Here is a 21901-nt window from a genome sequence, read left to right as displayed (position 1 = left end):
TTCTGAGCATGAGAGTGTTTCCTAGACGCCTGGCTCTGCAGGAACCCTCCAAGACAATAACTGGGGTCACCACACCTTCCTCTTCCTAGAGTAGGTGTTTAGCAGGTACTCCGCAAATGTTCAACGAATTACAGAAACATAAAACAAGGAAGGGATGGAGAGAAGGTCCAAAGCGCCTACTCCGTGCCACACTCAATCAGAGTCACTGATTTGGCCAGCGCTGGCCAGGCTCCTTACCTTTCCCAAGCCTTGGTCCAGGAGAACTCTCCCTTGACTTTGACGATGGCAAGCGGCCCACCAGCACATACTGCTCTGGCCCTTTGTAAACCTTCTCCGAGCCCCCCGAGGCCGCTTCCTCTTGCATAGCCAGCAGGGAGCGCTCAGACAGCACTGGGGAGTTGTTGTCATAAGGGGAGAGGTCTCCGCTGGAGGCCTTGTTGGAGTCTGTGGATGAGTGCCTTCCTCCCACGGAAAAGGAAACTTCCGACCGCAGCATGTCAGGGCTTCTGGTACAAGGAGACAATTACAGGTGCGTGAGTGTGTTAATAATTAGTGACCAGATTCAAACAACACAACCGTTACACAAATGACAGGAGGAGAATGCCTGGACACAGAGGCTGAAACAAAAACACCTTTTGAGCAATGTTCCAAGACTTCTACATCAATAAGGTGAAAGCGTTTCCATGAAATGACCAGCAGAGGGCAGCAAAACCCAACAGATGTTACAGGCAATGTCAAGGCGAAGGGAGGGAGGGAAGATGCAACCGAGATGGATCCCTGTGTTTTCCAACGTGCTTCGCTGAAATGCCTGTTGATTTAATCCCTGTTTCCATCTTAAAATTAAAGTCTCATGCTCACTCTCTGTTAAGTAAGGAAAAACTGGTAGATAACCCTTTAACTTTCCTCAATATCCTGAATTAAAAATAATTCAGATAAAACTATGATTGAAATTTTACATGAAGTTCATTATGGCTTTATGAACAACTTTTCTTCTCCAGCCCAAATACTTAGTGTAAGTAAATCTATCCTTCCTGTGACAACGACGACGACGACCGATGATGATGATGCTACTGGTGGGAATAATTGTTTCATGTGGAAAATGCCTGAAAAGATAAATATATGACCATCACTAGAGTCCATTGTATTTAAATACACCTAAAATGGTTCTACAAGGCACTAGCGCTTTTACAAATTGATATAAAACGTACTAATTAGCACATCCATTACGTTTTACATGTGCATGAATTGTCACAGCAACAGAAATAACAGCAAAAAAATGAGTGGAACAGGAAAACGAGACAGTCAGGAACATGAAAGCAGTGTTCGAAGTCTTACCTGGGAACATCTGTATTTTCTACCTTCCTCAAAACAGTGGCCCTGACAACATCTTAAAGGGAAATGATGACAGATTGATTAAAATTTCCAGAACCTGGGGGCCGGCCCTGTGGCTTAGCGGTTAAGTGCGCGCGCTCCGCTACTGGCGGCCAGGGTTCGGATCCCGGGCGCGCACAGACACACCGCTTCTCCGGCCATGCTGAGGCCACGTCCCACATACAGCAACTAGAAGGATGTGCAGCTATGACACACAACTATCTACTGGGGCCTTGGAGAGAAAAAGGGGAAAAAAAGGAGGAGGATTGGCAATAGATGTTAGCTCAGGGCCGGTCTTCCTCAGCAAAAAGAGGAGGATTGGCATGGATGTTAGCTCAGGGCTGATCTTCCTCACAAAAAATCATACAAAACAAAACAAAAGTTCCAGAACCTGCTTCTGTTCCCCCCTACTTCACTTCTCTTTGCTTTCTTTTGGTTTAATTTTTCAAAACAAATCCTTTGTGACCTTAAAGAAGATAAACACATGCCTGAGTGATCCTTTGTTAACCAAATGGTTTTGTGCATGCAACACCGAGGAACTGCGCTCTCAGGGGATCTAGCTGTGTCTGGGGTTTCCAGCAGGGGTCAGTGTCCGCGTGGACAAGCAGCTGAGCGTCTGTGACGTGCCTCCTTGTCAGTGAGGCAGCCAGGGGCTCCAGCACTGTTTGCTGAAGGAATTTCTTACCCACATGGAATAAATAAGTCCTTTCCTTGCCTTCTCTTTAAACCGATGACAGATAATCTTATGGGAAAGAGTCAGAGGACAACCACGAGGATGATTTTTCCAGAAACTTTAGGCCTCCAATGAATGAAGGAAAAATAAAAGGAACTTACGACTTCTACTGGAAAGTGGAGAAAAAACTATTTAATCTCCGTATCTAACTAAAGGTGGAAAAGTCTCACTAATTCTAGTGAAGGGAACATAAAACAAAACAAATGGACAGACGTCTGTCTTCACGGGTTTGACTCTGGTTGAGGAAACTTTACTACGAAAAGGAGAAAAATGGAATATGTAGAACTGGTAGCTACTCTGAGCTCAGGTCAGAATCAGGGTTCTATGTTCTGACCAGGGCTAGAAAGTATGTTGCTGGGCTAATCTCAATTGTTTTCTCTGTTTAGTTGACATTTTTCCCAGTCATTAATGAAAATGCCTTATGTTTGTTTAGCAAGAATAAGTCATGGTGTTATACCAGTAATAGTGGTACATAAAGCCTTATTTTATGGACGTTTTAAAGAAAGTCAAGTCAGTTCATTAGCTAAAACAAAATAACTATCAGGGCTATGAATGCTTTTCTGCCCCCTCCCATTGGGAGGAAAGTTTTGGAAAGGTTGTATTTTAGCTCATGCAGACTCCAATAGTTCTGTCTCATGTCTTGTTCATCTGTCTTACAAAACACATAGAAGAGAATACATTCAACAAAATATTATAAGTTGTAGATTCAGCCAACAGTTACGTGCACAAAGAAAGATACCCTGTGGAAGAAATTTCTCTTAAGTCTCAGTACTAGGGAAATTTGGGTTTCTACCACGGAAGTAGGTTATTTTCACTCCACGGAACCATGCATCACATAATAAATAATGTATCTCTCTTTGCAATGACTTCTAAAACGCTCCAAGGAATTGGGGCTCCATTCAAGTTGCTGTATCAGAGCTTGTGGTATGCCTTTGTGTGTTTCACACCCCAACTTCATCTTATCTTATCACTCTTTCCATTGTTTTCCTTTCTGTAGTCTCTCAAATTATTTACTACAATATGGTTCCACTTTACATATTCTTGCAAGCTGCTTCAATAAATTGTTTTTAGACTGATGTACAGATAGGAAAATTACACCCACATTAATTGTTGGGTGTATTGAAAAGGCAGTGTGCTTTGTGAGAACATTTAGCTTGGTTAAAACAAAACAAAGTAAAACAAAGAACAATAATAACAATAGCATATGTACCCAAAGCTGCCACATGGATTTTCCCTCTATTTTCATGGCTATGATTGGATCTGACCAAGTAGAAGTGAGACAGGAGGAGGCGGAGGGCCATTGTCCCTTTCTTGTTCTTTGGGCTGACTCTGCAAAGTCTCACTCAGTGGTACTGACACGGCAGCATCCACATCACCTGGGAACTTGTTGGAAATGCAAATTCTGAAGCTCCATTCTAGACCTACTGACAGGACTGGCTATAACATGCAGGGCCCAGAGCAGAATGAACATGTGGCACCCGAAGTTAAAAAATTATTAAGAATTTTAAGATAGTGAGAGCAGATCATTAAACCAAACACAGGCTTTTTCTGAGTGTGGGGTCCTGTGTGACTGCACAAGCTGCAGCCTGTGAAGCTGGCTTTGCCAGCTAATTGAAAGGAAATCTCTGGACGTGGGGCTAACAAACTGTGTTTTAAAAAGCCCTCCAGGTGATTTTGATGCATAGGGAATTTTGAGAACCTCCGATACCAAGCCCACTTTCCCTCCCCCAATCCATAGATGTGACAGTGGGCCAAGGATCTGCTGAGTCAAATCAGGAGGGAAAGCACAGATAGTGGCCCAAACCTCAGCACTAGCAGGCAGTGGGGGTAAAGGTGGTGGCCTTGACCTTCATGTGGCTGAGGCCACAGCTGAGTGAAGGAGGGAGAGTGTGCCCATCCCAGCCAGCTCCAGTCAGCAGGATACAGACAACTGAATGTAGTCTGGTTACAGATCAGAACATGTCAAGGTGAGAGAGGGGCAGGAGAGGCCAACCTGTCTTTCTCTGCTCTTCTAGTTCATTCTCCTAAATCAAGCCACCAAAGTGACCACAGCTGGGGCCCCAATCAGGGGAGACATATGCTAGCTAAAGCTAACTCCTGGAGGTAGAGGTGGATGAGGTGTCTCACAGTTGACATAGGCCATGAACCTCCTCAGGGTGCCTGGGGTCACAGCCAGGGACATGGCAGATGGGGCTGTGCAATGACATGCGTTGCCTTCTTTTCCCAGCCACCCAGCATATCTTGGTGATGGAAGGGGATACAGCTTGACTACACACGGCAAGCAGCTTGTGAGATACACTTATGTGAAATAACCCCTCGGCCTGTGAGAAGAATAAAAATTGATGTTTATACAGAGTTCATTATGTGGCAGGCACTGTGCTAAGCTACTGCTAACAACTTTCCTTGTTCCTGATCACAGTCTAGAGATGAGTGAAAGAAACGAGGAGACGACTGAATAACATGTCTTTCTAACAGTAGAGGCAGCAGGGGTTAAGACCCTTCTAAAACTTATTTGATAAATAGTATTCAAAGTTATTGAAAATCAATAGTAAAATGGTATATTTTATATTTAGAGTTGATGGCCCTTTAAATGTTTAAAGTATTTCCTATCTATCATTTTATTTTCTCAGCAGAGGTCAGTAAGGTGTTGGCCAAATTTGCCTAAGAACCCATGTCCAAGAATTGTCTTTCCATAAGAGCCCACCACTAATAAACATAACAAAATTATTTTATTCACTCCTCAGGACTCTCACTACAACATTGGGAGTTCAGAGTTTTAAAAAATTTAGTGTCATTCCATTGCTTTATCATTAAATCTATTGGAAGCAAATCCAGAACCCTCATTTGGGTCTCTCTGAAAAATGACACAAGCGGTTACCAATGTCGTCTCTGAGATTTGTCTCTGAGATGATTCAAATCTATAAAGCCAATTTTAAGTTCAGTGCTCCAAGTAAAGGTAATAAATTTATGTATATAAATTCATATATTTATGTATATAAAATATTCATTCTAACAAGTGATTCACTAGATGAGAAATAGTTTAAAAGCACAATAGGGGACTCTCTCTCTCTGTCTTGGAATTTAATGGATTGAGGTTGGGAATATTGGGTGGATAGGTAGCCAGTTGACATGGGTTTGCCTCCATGAATGGAGGGTTTCCCTGTGAGACTTGAAAACCCCAGGACCATCCACAGCATGCATGGCCAGTTTCAGCTAACCAAATAAGCATGAGATGGACATGGAGAGCGAATCACTTTCTCACCCTTAGCTGGTCCCTCCAGGTCAGGGTGTAAACACGCTGGCAGGGTACTGTGGGCAGGCCTGCACTGCAGCCGGAAACACAGAACTTGTTCTGTGGATAAATGGAAAACTCCGGTTCAATCACCGGATGTGGCCAGCCCAGCCTCTCGCTGAGCTACTCCAGTGAGAAACATCCTTGGAGATTTCAAACTTGCGTTGGCTTCATCCTTGTTCAATTGGCTCAATTGTTCAACTGATAAACCTCAGTCTGTTGGAACTCAAAGCACATAACCATCTCAGATGATATTAATTGATCTGGGAAAAGAATCCACTGCCACAGCAGATCTGTATTTATGGAGGATTTTCACATTAATCATGCTCAGTTCTGCCAAGCATCCGTTATGAAGAATCCTAGGAAGAAAGGCACCTCACTCCAAAGAGACACAGACATGGATCCAAACTCCCCACCAGGTGATGAATCCAGCACCCTGGACATTAGAACTTGTCCAGGGCTTTTGTGAAATTTTTCTCCTCATTTTTAGCTCTTATTAATTCCCTCCTAATAGCCCTGGCATATGGAGGCATATGACAGATGAAGAGAAAACAATGCTAACTTTATTAATTTTATTTACAGTATGCCTGATAAAACACCTTCAAATGAACATTTTGCAAGTTTATAAAGAAGTTGTGAATCACAGTAAAGATGTTGGAAGAAAGAGGTGATGTGATAAATTCTCCCTCCATCTTGAATTGTGTTTCCATAGAAAGCACAGTTACACTTTTTGGAATTTTTCATTATGGAATTCTCTATTCCACATACGTTTTTCCTAAAATCGTCTGGCTGAAAAGGTTTTCTTGAATGGAGCGTGTGTGTCTTTGTGTGTGCATGTGTGTGAGGTTAATGCTTGATAACTTCAAAGGAACTGGGACAGAATGACAGCTGAGGCCACCAGCTACGGCCAGTCAATCGGATTCCTTCCTGTTACGCTATACTGGTAAAGTGGGATTTCTTGTCTCTGAAAATTTCCTGAGAACTTTTCTGATTTTACAAATGCTAATAAAAGGAAAACAGAAATTATAGTTCATCTTGTAACACTTCATGGTTTTGTGGAAGAAGACATTTTTTATGACAATCTTTGAAAGATTAAAATAAATTACATGATAATTTGTGATTAGAAGAAATTCTCTACAGGATTTAAATGTGATGCTTTTAAATTATAAGAAGGCTAAATGCTCCAGCATCATGAAGGAGGAAGACCTTATTCAACAGGAAAGCAATTACTTTCCAGTTCTGAAATTTTACCTTTGAGACGACTATGGGTCTTCATCCATGATCCTCATTGGCTGGCCATCAGTTTTGCTATTTTGGGGGGCAATTTCAGTAAAAACTTTGTGAAGGCCATTAGCAGAATTAAATACAATGAAATTTAAAAGTATATGCCTATGGATTTGGTTTATCCATATCGGCCTTCTTCCCAAATGCAGTTAAATTTGTTGTATACTGATTTTGTTCCCAGAATATAGTAGGAAAAAATGCTCTACTTAGCCTTGTATGCTGTATAGGTATACCATATAGGTATGCGTGGTTTTATGTAATTTTTTAATGGTTCGTTTTTTCCCCAGAACGTTAAAGCAGTTGAAAAATTGAAAAGTAGGTACATTAGAACTTACAACATTATATTAAGTTTAAATGTTTTATTTATGCCCAAACAGAATTTTATTATTATTTTGGTTCAGGTTAACTTAATTAAAAATTATTTACGACTGTCACTTGGTCCAGAGAAATTGTCAAACATAGCAATTCTCTTGGTTGAAAATGAGATAAACAAAGAAGCACATTTTCAAAATGTTATTGATGAGTTTGCTTCCATTTAAGCCAGGGGCACATATTTTCCCTTTTGTTTCAGTCTCTAGTATGGCTTGGCGCGGCATTAGTCTTTTAAAAGATTTTTGACGTTCTGTTCATCACAGATTTTTGGCGTAAATTTTGATTTATAAAAATATTACATTTCAATATTGTTCATTTTGATGACGGAGCTTTTCTTAAAATTTTGCACCTAGATGAGCACCTCATTCTCCTTGCCCTAGCCCCAGCCCCGCTATGACACCTCTGTACCTTGTCATCTTGATTAACCTTCCATTCTCATCCCCTATTTCCTTACACCCCTAAATCAAAGGAGGGGGATCTCTCTTAAGTATCTCTGAAGAAAAGCATATAATTCTAATAAATATAGCAGACAAGCAATTAAAAACCTCGAAGTCTTGCATTGTTACTAATATGTTTCTTCTAATCTCCCTTTGGCATTCCATTTTGGTTGAAGCCAAAAATGTAAGTAGACAAGCACAGGAAAAAATAATGAACCCTCCTTTCACTCCCCTAATTCCATTGTTGCATAAAGAAGAGAAAAACTCAAACCAAAACATCAAATTCCCAAATATCACTAAATGTTTGATCTTTCAAAACAGAAATTATAATAAATATGTTCCTATTCTTGGTTCTACACTCTTCTGAAAATTTACTTTTCCATTCCAAATAAAATCTTTTGCAGTTTCCACGTGGAGGGCAGAAATCAAAAGCTTTATTTAGATATGTGAACTGACGGTAAAGAACATAAGCTTCAGGAAAAAACCCAAAGGGTCAGAAGAGAATAATGAGGGAGATCATGTGTCACCGCACTGAAGGTATTCATTTTAGAAGCTACTGATGCTTCCCACTCTGTCGTCTTCCTGCTAATCCTTTGAATTCTTACCTTTTATAGCCTAACTCTCAACCTTTTAGCTGAGTTTTCACTCAATAAAGTCTTCAAAACAAGAATTCTGTCCATTCCCATTGTGCCACGGCTCATCCAGGCCCTCTCCCTCATTCTCTGCAAACATGCAATCACCTCCAGTCCCTCCCCAAATCTGCCTGGCCTAGTGCGAGCAGGCTGTGTTCCCACTTCAGTGCCTTTTCACTCTCACCCCTCTCTCTGTTCCAGAACCAACATCGTCATCCTGATGCCAATTAGATCAGGCACGTACTGGTGGGCTTTGCCTTTAGACACTGCCACAACTCAACATGGATGGGTTCTCTCTTGTGCCATATTGCCTTCATAGATTGCTATCTCGTGGATAGCAAGATAGAATCTGGTGATGCCAAAGTCTTTGGTAAGTAGTTGTAAATAAACAAAATGGTGAAATTCGAAGTAATGTGACAATAATCATTAACACTTATTAAAAACCAGATACTATTCTAATAACACAACAACTCTATAAAGTAGGTGCTACTTTTTATCTTTAGTTTACAGATGAGAAAACTGAGACAGAGAGAGATGAATTTATTTACCAAAGACCACACAGCTACTAGCAGTGGAACCGGAAGTTGAACTCAGATGATCTAGCTCTGGATTTGAGGCTCGTAACCAGCACGTTATGCTATACAGGTGTGTGCTATTGATGGATAACTGACATACCAATGTAGCCAGCACCATCTGGCATTTGGGGTACCGTAATTTGTCACCTCTTTAATCTATCATTAATGTAATCTATCATCACTGTAATTCATTGCCACTACTTCCTGATTTAAGCGCCACCCCTAGCCTGCCATTTAAGGGCTTATCCTCTCTGTGCTGGTCAGCCTCTTTTTTGTGTCCACAGCTAGCCAACATATTTTTTTTTTTTTTTTAGTTTTTTGTTTATTGCAGTAACATTGGTTTATAACATTGTAAAAATTTCAGGTGTACATCATTGTACTTCTATTTCTGCATAGATTACATCATGTTCACCACCAAAATACTAATTACAACCCATCACCACACACATGTACCGAATTATCCCTTTCACCCTCCTCCCTCCCCCCTTCCCCTCTGGTAACCACCAATCCAATCTCTGTCCCTATGTGTTTGTTTATTGTTGTTAGCCAACATATTTACTGTTATTTACAGGCCCTGGTTCAAGCTCCCCAAACATCCAAGCCTGGTGACACCTCTCCAGTCTTCAAAGTTCACTGCAAATCCTTGCTCTTCTTAGAAGCCATCCCTGAGACTACATGCAAGTCACATCTCTTTCACTTCTCCAAACCCCAAGTGGATTTATGGTTTGGAGTATTGGTTCCCTTCCTTTGTCAACACAAAAAGCCCTTTTTAATGTCAAAAATCACCTACCTAGAATCTCCATGTGATAGTAAATATGTAGTATCTAATGTGGAGGATCTAAGCCAGAGGTTCTTACCCTTGGCTGCTCAGTGGAATCTCATGGGGGAGCTTTTAAAATCCCAATGTCCAGACTGTACCCTAGAACAATTGAATCAGAATTTCTAGGGATGGCATCCAGACATAGTGGTTCTTCAAGCTCCCCAGGTGATTAGAATGGGCAGGCAAGTCTGACAACCAATGGCCCAGCACATATCATTTTGCACTCTGTGACATACTTAATAACATGCCTCCTATTGTTTTTACCCTTGCAGGCCTCCTTCAACAAGTCTATAAGCTGTTAAAGTCAAAAATATGCCTTGATATTTTAAGCTTTCACTACTCAGTGCGCATCATGGACCAGCAGCATCACAGCATCATTCGGGAGCTTGTTAGAAATGTGGATTCTCAGACTTCCTCTCCCAGACCTACTGATTCAGAAAGAGCATTTTAACAAGATTTCCTGGTAATCCATATGCACAGTATAGTTTGAGAAGCGCACATTTAAGGCATGGAGAGACTACCTACAGCTTGAGAGGTAGGATTCTCAAGCCTCAAAAGGCCATTAAAACTAAATATTTATTTATGTAAGTATTTTTCTTCAGGACATCATTATCATTCTTCTGGGCTGATCCTTGGCCTGTACCTAAAGGAAAAAAAACAAACATTCCCATCTCCTCCTTACTAAGAAAATCTTCTCCAAATGTATTCTATTTGATAATGCTAGTCTCTGACATCCACAGAGCCCCTGTGAGCTCCCCTCCCTTTCCTTGAAGCCCTGACACTCACCTAAGGTCTTGGTCTAGGGTCAGCTTGCCTAGACCTTACAGTTCTTATTCTTATAGGGATAGGGAACAGAAGAGGCTTGACGACTGTACTTCTTGGGATGGGCTTAATATGCCTGCTTCCTCCTTTTCCTAAGAGTAGAGAAAGGAAGGCTCACTTCTTGGTATTTACATGCAAAGATCGTACTTGAAAACCACATAAAAATAACTTCCACCAACCATTCTTCAAAGTACAATATTTATATATTTAAAAATGCCCTATAAAAGCAGAAATTCAGCAACTCAAAATCAGTGGTTTTTTAGGTGTGTGTTTTCTAGCTCTCCCACAGAGTACCCATGAAATGTTATAAATGCAGTTTAATGAGGGATTCACAAATAGACATGCAGCCATGTCTGTTTTCTTGCGCAGAGGAGAGAAATATGTGAGTTTCTTAAAATTCTGGTTATACAAGATCTACTGTGAAAAAAAGCCATTTGTTAGTTTAAATTAGAACTTACACCTTGATGACAGTTAGAAATCTAGGAAAAATTTAAGCAACCCTAATTCTCTAATATGAAAAGCAAAACTGTGAAATGTCAGCCCATTTATACAATTTGAATATATTTTTATTCACTCGTGGCTCTTGGGGCTTGAATCCGGGCAGAACAACTTACTTGAACCAGAATTGGGCCTCATAACTACTGGCACAGAGATGGATTTTAAAAAGTGCATTTGAAAGGATGATCTAATTAAAAAATCTTCCCTGCTCTGCAAGAAATAGAGTGAAGCTGAATTTAGCAGTGCTATTAATGCAATGACCCAGGAAAGAAGGGGTCTGAACAATGCAAAATTTCTTTTCACCAAATTTCTCTAAAGAATATAATTTTTTAATGTCTAAAATAGTTTTAAATGAAAATTAATACATCAAATTCAACATCAGTATAAAGGAACAATTTAACCGGTATCAGTGTTTCTAAAATACCATTGAATAAGACATACCACTATTTTATATACGACTAAGAGAAAATGCTATGAATTAAATTAGGACATGCCATTGATTATGAGATTAATCTTAATTTCAGAGATGATAAAACATGGGGTAAAATGTGCCTTAGAATTGTTGAAATTCAGTAGATTAAATGCACAACATAAGTGATACTTTCATGAGAGGATAACAGCTTTTCCTGTCACAAATTTAAGGTCTGGGGTCATGGTGGCAACATCGCTCCTGGTTAATGATGCACTATTATTCCCTTAACTGGCTTTGCCAAATGCTCAGCAGCGCCATACACTCTGCCTCTGCAGCAAATGGTTGAGATTAATCATAAAATCTGACTAACGCAAGAATTCATTGCTCCTCCCTTGGGGGCAAAAATGGTGGCAAACCATAGCCTACAGCATAGCTTGCATTTTACTCATTACAAACATGGGTGCATGTGGAGACCAGGGTGCATTTTTATCAAAAGGATGCTAGCTACAAAGAGTGGGAGAATCAAGAGGGTGCACACTTCTATTTTCAAATGTGCACCTAGGCCTTGGCTGAGGTCTGTCTTTTGGTTTGTTAATGTGTTGCTCGCGCTGGTAAATTACACACATACAATGCATCCAGGCACAGCCTTAGCGGCCCCTAGTAAAGTTATGAAGATTCTAGAACGAGAATCACTGATAAGCATCATGATCAGTCCCTTGAGCTTCTTCTCAGTGATTTAGTGCTTTTTTCCCCCAGTAAACACAGTCAAAAAGACATCAAGGGGCTATAAAAAGACAAAAATAAAACAGAAAAATCCCCTAAAGCAGTTTCTAATTCAATAAGTGGATTGGTAAGACGGAAGTATTTTCTGGTTAAGTGGACCGATCAGATTTGCCAGAAAGTTGCGAAAATTCCACTTCAAGTCACCCTGCATGGAGTTATATAAACCTTTGTAATTCTTTAGAAATGGAAATAGAAATCCCCAGGGTGGCCCTAGCGGATGGAACAACCGGGTACTCACGATGATTGGGAGGCTTTTCTTCTGAGTAAATAGTCCACCACGTCCGGATCAGTCTCCAACAGGCTGATCAGCACTTCATTCTGGAGATCCGGGGGAACCTAGAGGGGCCAAATGGTGAGGCATAAATAAAAACCATTCCAGAAAGAGGCAAACCATGGTCATTGGCAACTTTACAATAGCATAAAGTAGAGCCTTAAACATCATAAGAGAAGAGAGTGATTCGTTGGTTAAAACCAAACCTACACTAACCCATACAGCCAGTGTAATTCTTAGGGCAAATTGGATGATTACCAAATAGTCATATTCAATCCAAATTGTCACTCCTCTTAGGACTGGAGATACAGCCTGATCACTTGGATACCTCTGTTGTTCAGACAAGATTTTTCTTGGCTTTGAACAAGCAAAATATCGTGGTTAAGAGGAATGGTGTTCATAATTTATTGTCCAAACAGGGACACTTTCTAGAGTTCATATTTATAATTATGCCAAGGCAACAGGCATAAATTATGACTGTCTTGGGCAGTTCTGGAACATATGATCAGTTTATTAAGAGGACAGGCCCTTGAGCCAGACTACTTGTGCTTGGGTCCTGGTTCCAATTACTAGCTGTGGGTCTCAGTTTCATCATCTGTTAAATGGAGATAATAATAGTACTCACCACAAAGTGTTGCTGTGGTGATTAAATGACTTGTTATATATTGAGAACTCAGAACAGTACCTGGTAGATAGTAAATACTCAAAAAAAAAGTGCTGACTACTACATTTGCACATGTCATTTTATCTTTCAGTGCCTGCCTTCACTCCTTTCTTGCATCCTGGTCCATCAACCATTAAAAGTTTCTCGCTTATAATTTGACGAGGCATTTACTAGAGTTCTATAGATGAGCATCATGTTTCTCTAAGCCTAATCCACAATGCATTAGAAGATGGTCTTACGATCCTAAATCACTCATGTGGAAACGTTCAATGAGAAAAGACTGAACTCAGCACCAACGGTTTTCTACTCTGTAGGTGTTGGTAGCTCAACCAAAGGAAATTCAAACTACTGAGAGAATAAATTTTCAGTCTGACTCTCTCACACGTGGGCTCAGAGACAAGACTCTTAAAAACTGCTGGGACAAGTTTTTTGAGAATAAGTGGTTGGTGGAAGAATTTGCCTCCTGCCTCTTGCAGAACTTAATTCGTCTTGAGCTCTGAGAAGCTGGAAACAATTTTATTAATAAAAACAGGGATGAGAAAGCAATGAAATGCTTTCCTTCTCTCGTAAATCTGTTCCTCCTACTTCATCCTGAATCTTCATTAATGACGTTGCCAAACCCTAGTCACACAAACTCAAGATCTGGGTTGCATTCAAGCTTCTTTGTGTCCTTTCCTCTCCCTGTTCAGAGCCAGGAGGTCTACTTGATTTCATCTCCGTGGTGCCTGTTATTTCTTTCCTTTATCTTCCATTCCCATTGCAATGATTCAAGTTCGAGCCCTCAGTACCCCTCTGTAGTGGTCATCTGGTGGCCATTACCAGCTCCATTTCCCTCTTATAACAGTCATATCCCAAGTTCCCTCTGGAGAACCAACTACTCCCCAACTCAGCTCAAGGGTGAAGTGTAACCTAGTTTAAGCCAATGATCATTCCATTGCCAGACTACCATGGTTGCCTGAGCAATAGGCATATGACTACATTAGAGGCAATGAAAAGCTGTGAGAAGTTCCCTGAGACTCCTGAGAGAGAGGATACAGGGCCTGTAGCCATATGGGACCTGAGGATTGTGCTGACACTTGAAGAAACAATACCAGGAAATGGAGAGAAAGAAAGAGTCTCTTGACATCATTTGAATCCTAGGTAAAGCTGTGCCTGAAGCCATCCAGTATTTGCTTTTGGATTGTTCAGCTATGTGATTCCTCAAATTCCTTAAGCTAGTTTGAAGTTTTGGTGGAAAAGAAAGGTACATCCTTGATGGGTCTTTGATGCAACAGTTTGCTAACTTGTGTACTATCTATTTCCTTCAACATGTGCATCAAATTTCTTCTCTGCCTGGTTGTCAGAATGCTCTGATCAAGATACTCGCTTGCTCAAAACCCTTTTTTGTCCCTATAGCTGAAGCCCTCCACTTGCTTTGCTGGCCTCAATCTGTATTTCCCACTTTCTCCTCACACACCTTCCACTTCAGCACCACTGCACTTCTCACTCTGGCCTTTTCCCACCTCATTCCTTTAATTCATTACATAAATATTTGGTGAATGCTGACTGAGCGCCAGGCACTGGATGCTGGGATTCATCTACAAACCAAATAAACAAGAATCGCTGTCTCCTTGAAGCTGACAGTGAATATGGCAAGACTGGCATTAACCAAATAAAGAAAACATAGCATGGATCATATGGAGAAAAACAAAGCAAAGAAGCGTGATGGAGAATGCTGGGGGGTGGGGTGGGAGTGTGATTTAAATAGGATAATCAGGTCACAGAGAAACTGATATTTTAGCAGAGAACTGAAGTTGATAAAGGAATTGGAGAAAATCATTCCCAGTAGAAGGAAGAAAAAGTCAATAAGATCTTAAGTCAGAAGCAGCAAGGAGGCCAGTGAGGTTGGAACGGAGTGAGGGGAAGGAGGCGAGTGGTAGGAAGTGGGTCAGGTAGCCAAGGCCAGATGTTGTGGAGTCTTATGGGTCACAATAAGGACATCTGCTCTCAATCTAAGTGGGTGGGGAGCCACTGGAGGTTTTGAGCAGAGGAGTAACATGAATTGTCATCACTCTGGCTGCTGAGTTGACAGCAGATTCCAGGGAAGCAAGGGGTGAAACAGGGAGTGCAGATAGGGGATGCCGATATATCCAGAAGAGAGATGATGGAGTACTGAAGGAGGATGGTGAGCTGACGGGAAATATTTGGATCCCGGAGACAGTGAAGGTAGCGATGATAGCATTAGCTAATTTGTTGGATGAAGAGAGAAAGAGAGAGGGAGAGGGAGTAGGAGAGGGAGAATACAAAAGAATGACTGCAATGTTTGTGGCCTAGACACCTGGAAGGATGGGGTTGCCGTTGACTGGTATAGAGAAGCTGCAGGAAGAGGAGGCTGGGGGTCAAGATTAGGGGTATGGCTTTGATATGATAAGGGTGAGAGAGGCCTGTGAGACATGCAAATAAAGGAGAGATCTAGTAGATGATTGGGAATAAGGATCTGGGGTTTGGGGGTAGGCTCGGGCTGGACATAGAAATTTGGAAGACACATGTAGATGACATTTAAAGCTCTTTTTTTGGTGAGGAAGATCAGCCCTGAGCTAACATCTGATGCCAATCTTCCTTTTTTTGTTGAGGAAGATTGGCCCTGAGCTAACATCCGTGCCCGTCTTCCTCCACTTTATATGGGAAGCCGTCACAGCATGGCTCGGCAAGCAGTGCATTGGACCGCGTCTGGGATCCGAACCAGTGAACCCTGGGCCGCCGCAGGTCTGTGACCAAATGTGATGGCCTGAGAATGAGAATGGAAGGAGAAGAGAAGTGGCGGGACTTTTAGGTCAAGGCTGAGAGATTCTGTTCTCTTACTTTATTGAATAAATTAAACAAATAAAAAGACTGCTAATTTTTACTGTGATTTTTTCAAACAATGTGACCCAACAGATATGCACTGTTGTATCAATTTGTGAAAAAGTAATACCTAAAGGGTGAAAATGAGAAGAGAAAGAACTCATTTTTATAAAATGAACAGCAAAGCAAAAAATAATATAGGCCAAAATATGTATATCCTGAACTTTTAAAAAAAGAAACTTCCATGAGCAAATTAGAAAAAATATTTATATTTTCATCCAGTTAGTTTAATTTAAAATTTTCTATGCTTAGACATGTAATAAAAAATTTTGCTCCAAGCACCAATCCATTCCCACTGAAGAATAAACAACTAGAGTGCATGTCCTTCAGAGTGGTATAAGCATCACAATATTAATTCTTTGAGAGTATATGGCGTGTCTAATGATAAATTATTAACTTGGATACATTATTAGAATAGGTTACAGAAAGTATCATTATTTAAAAAAGAACTTTCCATAACATTTTGTTAAACTATTCTGCAATTCAGAGTTTTTACTCATTCAACTAGGCTTGATTCCCAACCACTTATAATTATTGAGGTTTATTTTATGTAGCACATGTGACTTTCACTGGGTAACAAATGCAAATAGAAAGGGTCAATACTATAAATCTATCTATAGTTTCTTTTTAAAAGACCCATGATCCCATTTTGGCTTGGAGACACTATTTACAAATAGGTAAAAAGATATAGTTAAAAAACGTGGATCTGTGCATTGCAGGAAGGGTAGATAATATTTTCCTATGTATTATGTAGGACTATAGTGTACACTGACTATCTGTACACAATCTGTTATTTTAATTAATTTATTTATATCCCTTCTTGTTACAAAATGATTTAAAGCAGCTTCAAAAATTCATATGATAAACCCACGTTTGTTTGTTTTTTAATAAAAGAATGGTTCAGAAAATTGGGGCCAGTGGGAAAATGAGGGTAGAGAACTTGAAATGACGCCTGGAACTGACTTTTAATATTCATACATCATCATCCAGTGCTCTTTTCCCAATAATTCCTCTAATCTTTATCTATATTTGCACATTTCATTTCCTATTATTTAACAAAAATTTAAAACTACTGGTTCAGTTCAATTGGATGAGCATTCATTTTCTATTAATTTAGATACTTAATAGAGAAACAAAAGTCAAGGGAATGAGGTGATAGAAAACAGGAGCTTACAGTAAGTAAGAAATATCCATCAGACCATTCCCATATGCATTCCTTTTCAGGAATTAGGATGCTGTCAAAAGAATATCTGACTAAGAGCTGATAGCTCCTGAGGTCCAATTTTGGCTCTGCTGCTTATAATTACAGTCACGTGTGCTTAATGACGGGAACACTTTCTGAGAAGTGTATTTTTAGGTGATTTTGTCATGCGAACACCATAGAGTGTACTTAGACAAACCTAGATAGTACATAGCCTACTACACACCTAGGCTGTATGGTACTAATCTTATGGGACCAACGTTGTACATGTGGACCGTCGTATATGCGGTCCATCATTGACGAAAATGTCGTTATGCGGTGCATGACTGTAATGTAAACTTGGACATATCAACCATCTTCTTCAGGGTTCTGTTCCTGCATCTGAAAATCCAGGCATATCCTATCTGTCCCATTTTCCTTTACGGAAGTGTTAAGGGGATCAAAAGGGCTAACAGATTTGAAAGTACCTTACCAACTGCAAAGGGGTTTAGAACAAAAGATTTTATTAGAAATAGACAAAATAATTAATATATTAAATACCTAAAAAATAAAAGCAGGTAACATGGAGATGGCCAACATTTGTTTCGCAATTTTTTCTTGACTAACAGTCATCCATCTCTGCCTCTTATCCTGTATTCTTGCAGAGAAGCATCACTCTCTTCTCTTTTGCTTAATTCTTTTGGTGGGGAACTAAGTGATGGGATTTGCTCTCGATATGCTTCTGCTCCTGACCTCCCCCTGAATTTCTAGAGTTGCAGTTTGTGACCTCTCAGCACCTCAACTGCAATGGTCTTGAAGCCAGACTCTGTGTAGCTTCTCCCTTCTGGTTCCTTCTCTTCTGCCAGACCTCAAGTCTTTGGGTTGGTCGCATCACTGAAAGGTAAATTTCCTGAAGGCAGGAATTATCTGACTTGTCTACTCAGAACTGATACAGGCTTCTCAGGTTGCAGTTCTCTGTCAGCTAGCCTCCTTTGCAGCTAGGGCAAAATCATGTGTGCTAATCCTGGCCAAGGTACCCCAAGGGGGTTCTTGTAGGAGCTTCTGGAAAAGGTTCTTCTCCATGTTAAGAAGAGATGCACAAGAGGAAACATCTCCCTTCATCACTGGATGTGATGATGGCTGCAAGAGATGCTGGAAATGACTGCAGTATCTGCAGCTGAAGATGGCAGAGCAGAGAGAGCAAAAGTATGAGTGAGCTGCTAAAACTGTGCCCCCCTAGGCTTCTTATTATGTGAGATAAGAAATCCTGATGTTAGTAGCCACCTGCAACTGATTTTTCTCCTCCTTGCAGTCAAATGCTTCCTAAATTATGCCTCTTTTCCTCCTCTTTGCCTCCCTACTCTTTTCTCTCCTGAAACTCCTCGCTGCACATCCATCACCCTTCACCCACTTACTCACTCAGTATTGTCCTCTTCCAGAACACAAGCTAGGTGGTGTTTTCTACCCAATGGATGCTCAATAAATGTTGTTGGAATGGCTACAAATAATAATCAAAAATAACCCAAGATTATTGCTCTTCATGGTGTACACTGGTTCTGTTACCTTTGTCTAGATGCTTCTCTCTGCTTATAAGTAGTACCAATGTCATGCTCTAGCAAATTCTCCTTGTCATTAATTTCTATAGTTGGAAAATAAATTTCCTTTCCCAACTGAGGATCATCAAAAATTTTCTAACAGGTTCTTAAACTATTGTTCCTGTCAATAAAAAACTCTAAAAATGAAAAATATGACTCAATAATCAACAATTTTTTTCTTTTTTCTTCTGGGATTTTGTATATAGCAAAATGGAAACTAAGGAGCAGGATCGTGAAAAGCACATTACTTTTTCAAATCAATAAATTCTGCACGTTTGAATGAAGAAACAAAACCCAGCCCAAAAGGCTTCTTCGCTTACAATTTATTGTTTCACATCAAAATCTCCACTGGGTTTTAGTCAACTATTTAGTAACTTTAGATATTTTCTAAAGGTACCATTTATGGTTGTGTTTATCTAGAGACTCAACTCCTTAGATTTTCATGCGTTCCTTCAAAGCATAATGCTATTTCAAAAATCAAAAGAACTTTGGACTCTCCTGCTTCAGAGAAAAAATGTAAACACTGCACATATGAAGGAATAAAACTGTCACAATTAAAATCCATGCTATCAAATTAAAAATGAAACCATGAATGATTGCCTAGGGTAGAACTGCTATGATGTACTTTATTCCATAAACCACAGAAAGGGAAAAAATGATTTGAGTTTTCTCCATTTACTAAGTCACTATAACAAACCATTAAGGGAATCTCTAAGAGCCATTCCCAGGATCCAGCCCTACTGTACTTGCCACTGGGTGCTCCACACCAATCCACCACTTTGCACTGGACCAAGAAGGATGCTTTGACATTTAAAAGTCTAATATTCCCTAGCAAAAGTAAATAGCACTGGAAGTCATGATGACATTTTTTTAGTTAACAAATACACTGAAAGAAATCACTTTGGTTGTTTATGGGAGAAAAAGCTCAAACATGGGCAGGCCCAGCCTAGAACTTTTGTGTGGCTCTGTTGTGGAGGATGGCTTAATATTATATAAGGGGGTCTGGGTGCATTGGAGGGTCAGAATGCACTAAATTCAACAAATTTTTCTCAAGTGCCTGATACATGCCAGGCAGTGTTTTTGGCAACTGGGGCACATTAATGAACAAATCAGTCGAAGAGCCCAGGACTCATGGAGCTGTGTTGGGGAGGACTCAAGGGAGGAAGATGAAGAAGAATTAGCAGTCTTTGCTCCGTGGCAATAGGTTAAAGGAAGTGGAAACAGCTCAGATGTAATACGCTTCTGCTCCCTGCCACCTGCGTGTGCTGCCAACAGTACATGCATTCTGACATTGAAGACAGGGACAACGTGAGCAGGCTCCAACAGGAACACCTACTGGCTCTTGCAGCCATCTGCTGGCCTGAACATCAAGTGGGTCAGTGTTATGATTAGTCCAGAGGGATTAATACTGTTGAAAGTCTCCTTTGCTTTCCATTTCCAAACTGGCTAAAATATTCTCTTTCTTCCCCCGCAAATGGACTCCATATCTGAGATGCCACATTAAAACACCTAGTCTTGGGTGTGGGGAGGAATCATGCTATAGAAGTAATTCAATTAGTTGCTGCAACACTTGGGCAAATGATATTGGCTTAGTCCTCATGAAATGGTGGTGAAATGTAGATAAGCCAATGATGTACGTAATGACTAGCCCAACTCCTGGCACATAAAACAGTGGTTATTTAAAAAACAGTGGTTATTTAAAAAACAGTGGTTATATAAAAACGGTAATGGAAATCATATATAATTATCTGGAAACGTTGGTAGGGAGTGGTTTCTTGTTTGATGACCTGGATTACTGCTTGACTCCTTTTGATTTGGCATGCACAATAAGTTTTAAGCAAACGCAATTTGCGCTGGGGGATGAAGAGAACACAGAGCAAAGCTTGGCTTCCGAGCTTGGAATCCTCATCTCAGCCTCTGACCCTTGCTCCCAGTAGTTCTCATTTGAAATTTCCCACGTGCGCTGTGCTGGTCCCCAGCTCAGGCTGATGAACCAGCGGGGTGGGAACGCCAGTGCGTTCCCACGTCTCCATTGCACTCCGGACCTTTCATCAGCCTACGAGGGTGGTGCCTTCTCTTCTTTCTCTCTCTCCAAAAAAGAAGCCCTAGTAGCAATCATATAGTATCAGCCCTTAGAATGAGATGACAGTTTTCTCCACTGTGCTCTGAAGCTCTTATTAATTCTAAGAGCAACGATGAGTTTTCTCTGGGATTCCCAACATCAATTACAGAAGCAACAACTTTCAGAATAATTAATGTGTAAATGATTTAGTCGGTGAATGCTTTCTGCCTTATAATGATACCAGTGACCATTTCTAGATATGATGCTCCTTTTTTATTTCCAGTGTTCTTGGAGAGTATCATTTTATGTTACCCAGTTTTTAAATTGTTGTTGATATCAGAAATGGAGGGTCATGATTTAAAGGTAAGGGAATCTAAGGGGTATGGGCACTAAACCAAAAACAAACAACAAAAATAAATTTTTTTCTAGCAATATATTGTTGCTGTATTTATTCAACAAATAATTATTGAGCACTCATTTTCTGTAAAGTACTTTCTGTAAAGGTGCTGTGGATGTCAGTGAACAAAGCAAACGAAAATCCTTGGCTTCATTAAGTTTGCATTCTATTAGGTTTCAATAAGCATGATAAATAAGTAAATTATATAGTGAGTTAAAAGGGGATAAAGTGCTATGGAAAAAAGAAAAAGTGCAGAGTAAGGAACTAGGAGTATATATGTGTGGGAGCAGGTCACACTGTTACACAGAGTGGTCAGGGTAGGCTTCGTTGCAAAGGCGACGCTTGAAAGTGCTTTGATAGGGCAGACATCTTATCAGTTTAATATAATAAAACTGATGAGTTTATTAGCAGTGATCTTTCTTTTTTGAGTGCCTAGTATATGTCAATTCTTTCCCCAAGTACCTTAAAATGTCATTTCTAATTCTCAAAATAATCCTATAAAGTAGGTAACTTCATGTCATTTTTTTACAACAGGAAAATGAAGGCTTAGGGAAGTTAAATGTGGGGCCAAGACCACAGAGCAAGTATACACCGCTGAACAGAGATTTGAATTCTGGTAGCTCATTCCAAAGCTCATGGTCTTTTCACCATCTTGGCTGTTTCCCAAGATGTGGTTTCCCAAAGTGTGGTTAGGAAACTACCAGAATGCCCTGGAAGTGTTCATTAGAAAGTGCAGATTCCTGGGCCCCATCCCAGTGCTACTCAATCTGATTCTCTGGAGTGCGGCCCAGGAATCTGAATGTCTGACGAGTTTCCTT

The 21901-nt window shown here is 40.3% G+C and overlaps 1 protein-coding gene across 2 annotated transcripts in view; it reads right to left on the bottom strand.

Moving 5' to 3' along the window:
- Positions 1 to 21901, bottom strand: part of LOC101407706 (rho GTPase-activating protein 6) — a 251028-nt gene that overhangs the window by 7901 nt on the left and 221226 nt on the right. For both annotated transcript variants that reach the window (XM_087426519.1, XM_014791102.2), the window contains 2 exons: positions 12270 to 12367; positions 238 to 506 (listed from right to left, as the gene is read on the bottom strand). In XM_087426519.1, the coding sequence (XP_087282645.1) occupies positions 238 to 506; positions 12270 to 12367 (367 nt within the window). The remainder of the gene's footprint in view (positions 1 to 237; positions 507 to 12269; positions 12368 to 21901) is intronic.

This window comes from Ceratotherium simum, chromosome X (genome assembly GCF_057802395.1).
Source record: "Ceratotherium simum simum isolate JZ-2026a chromosome X, ASM5780239v1, whole genome shotgun sequence".
NCBI classification, from domain to species: domain Eukaryota; kingdom Metazoa; phylum Chordata; class Mammalia; order Perissodactyla; family Rhinocerotidae; genus Ceratotherium; species Ceratotherium simum.
The sequence above is the reverse complement of the archived record's forward strand: the minus strand, read 5'-3'. Positions and strand labels throughout refer to the sequence as shown.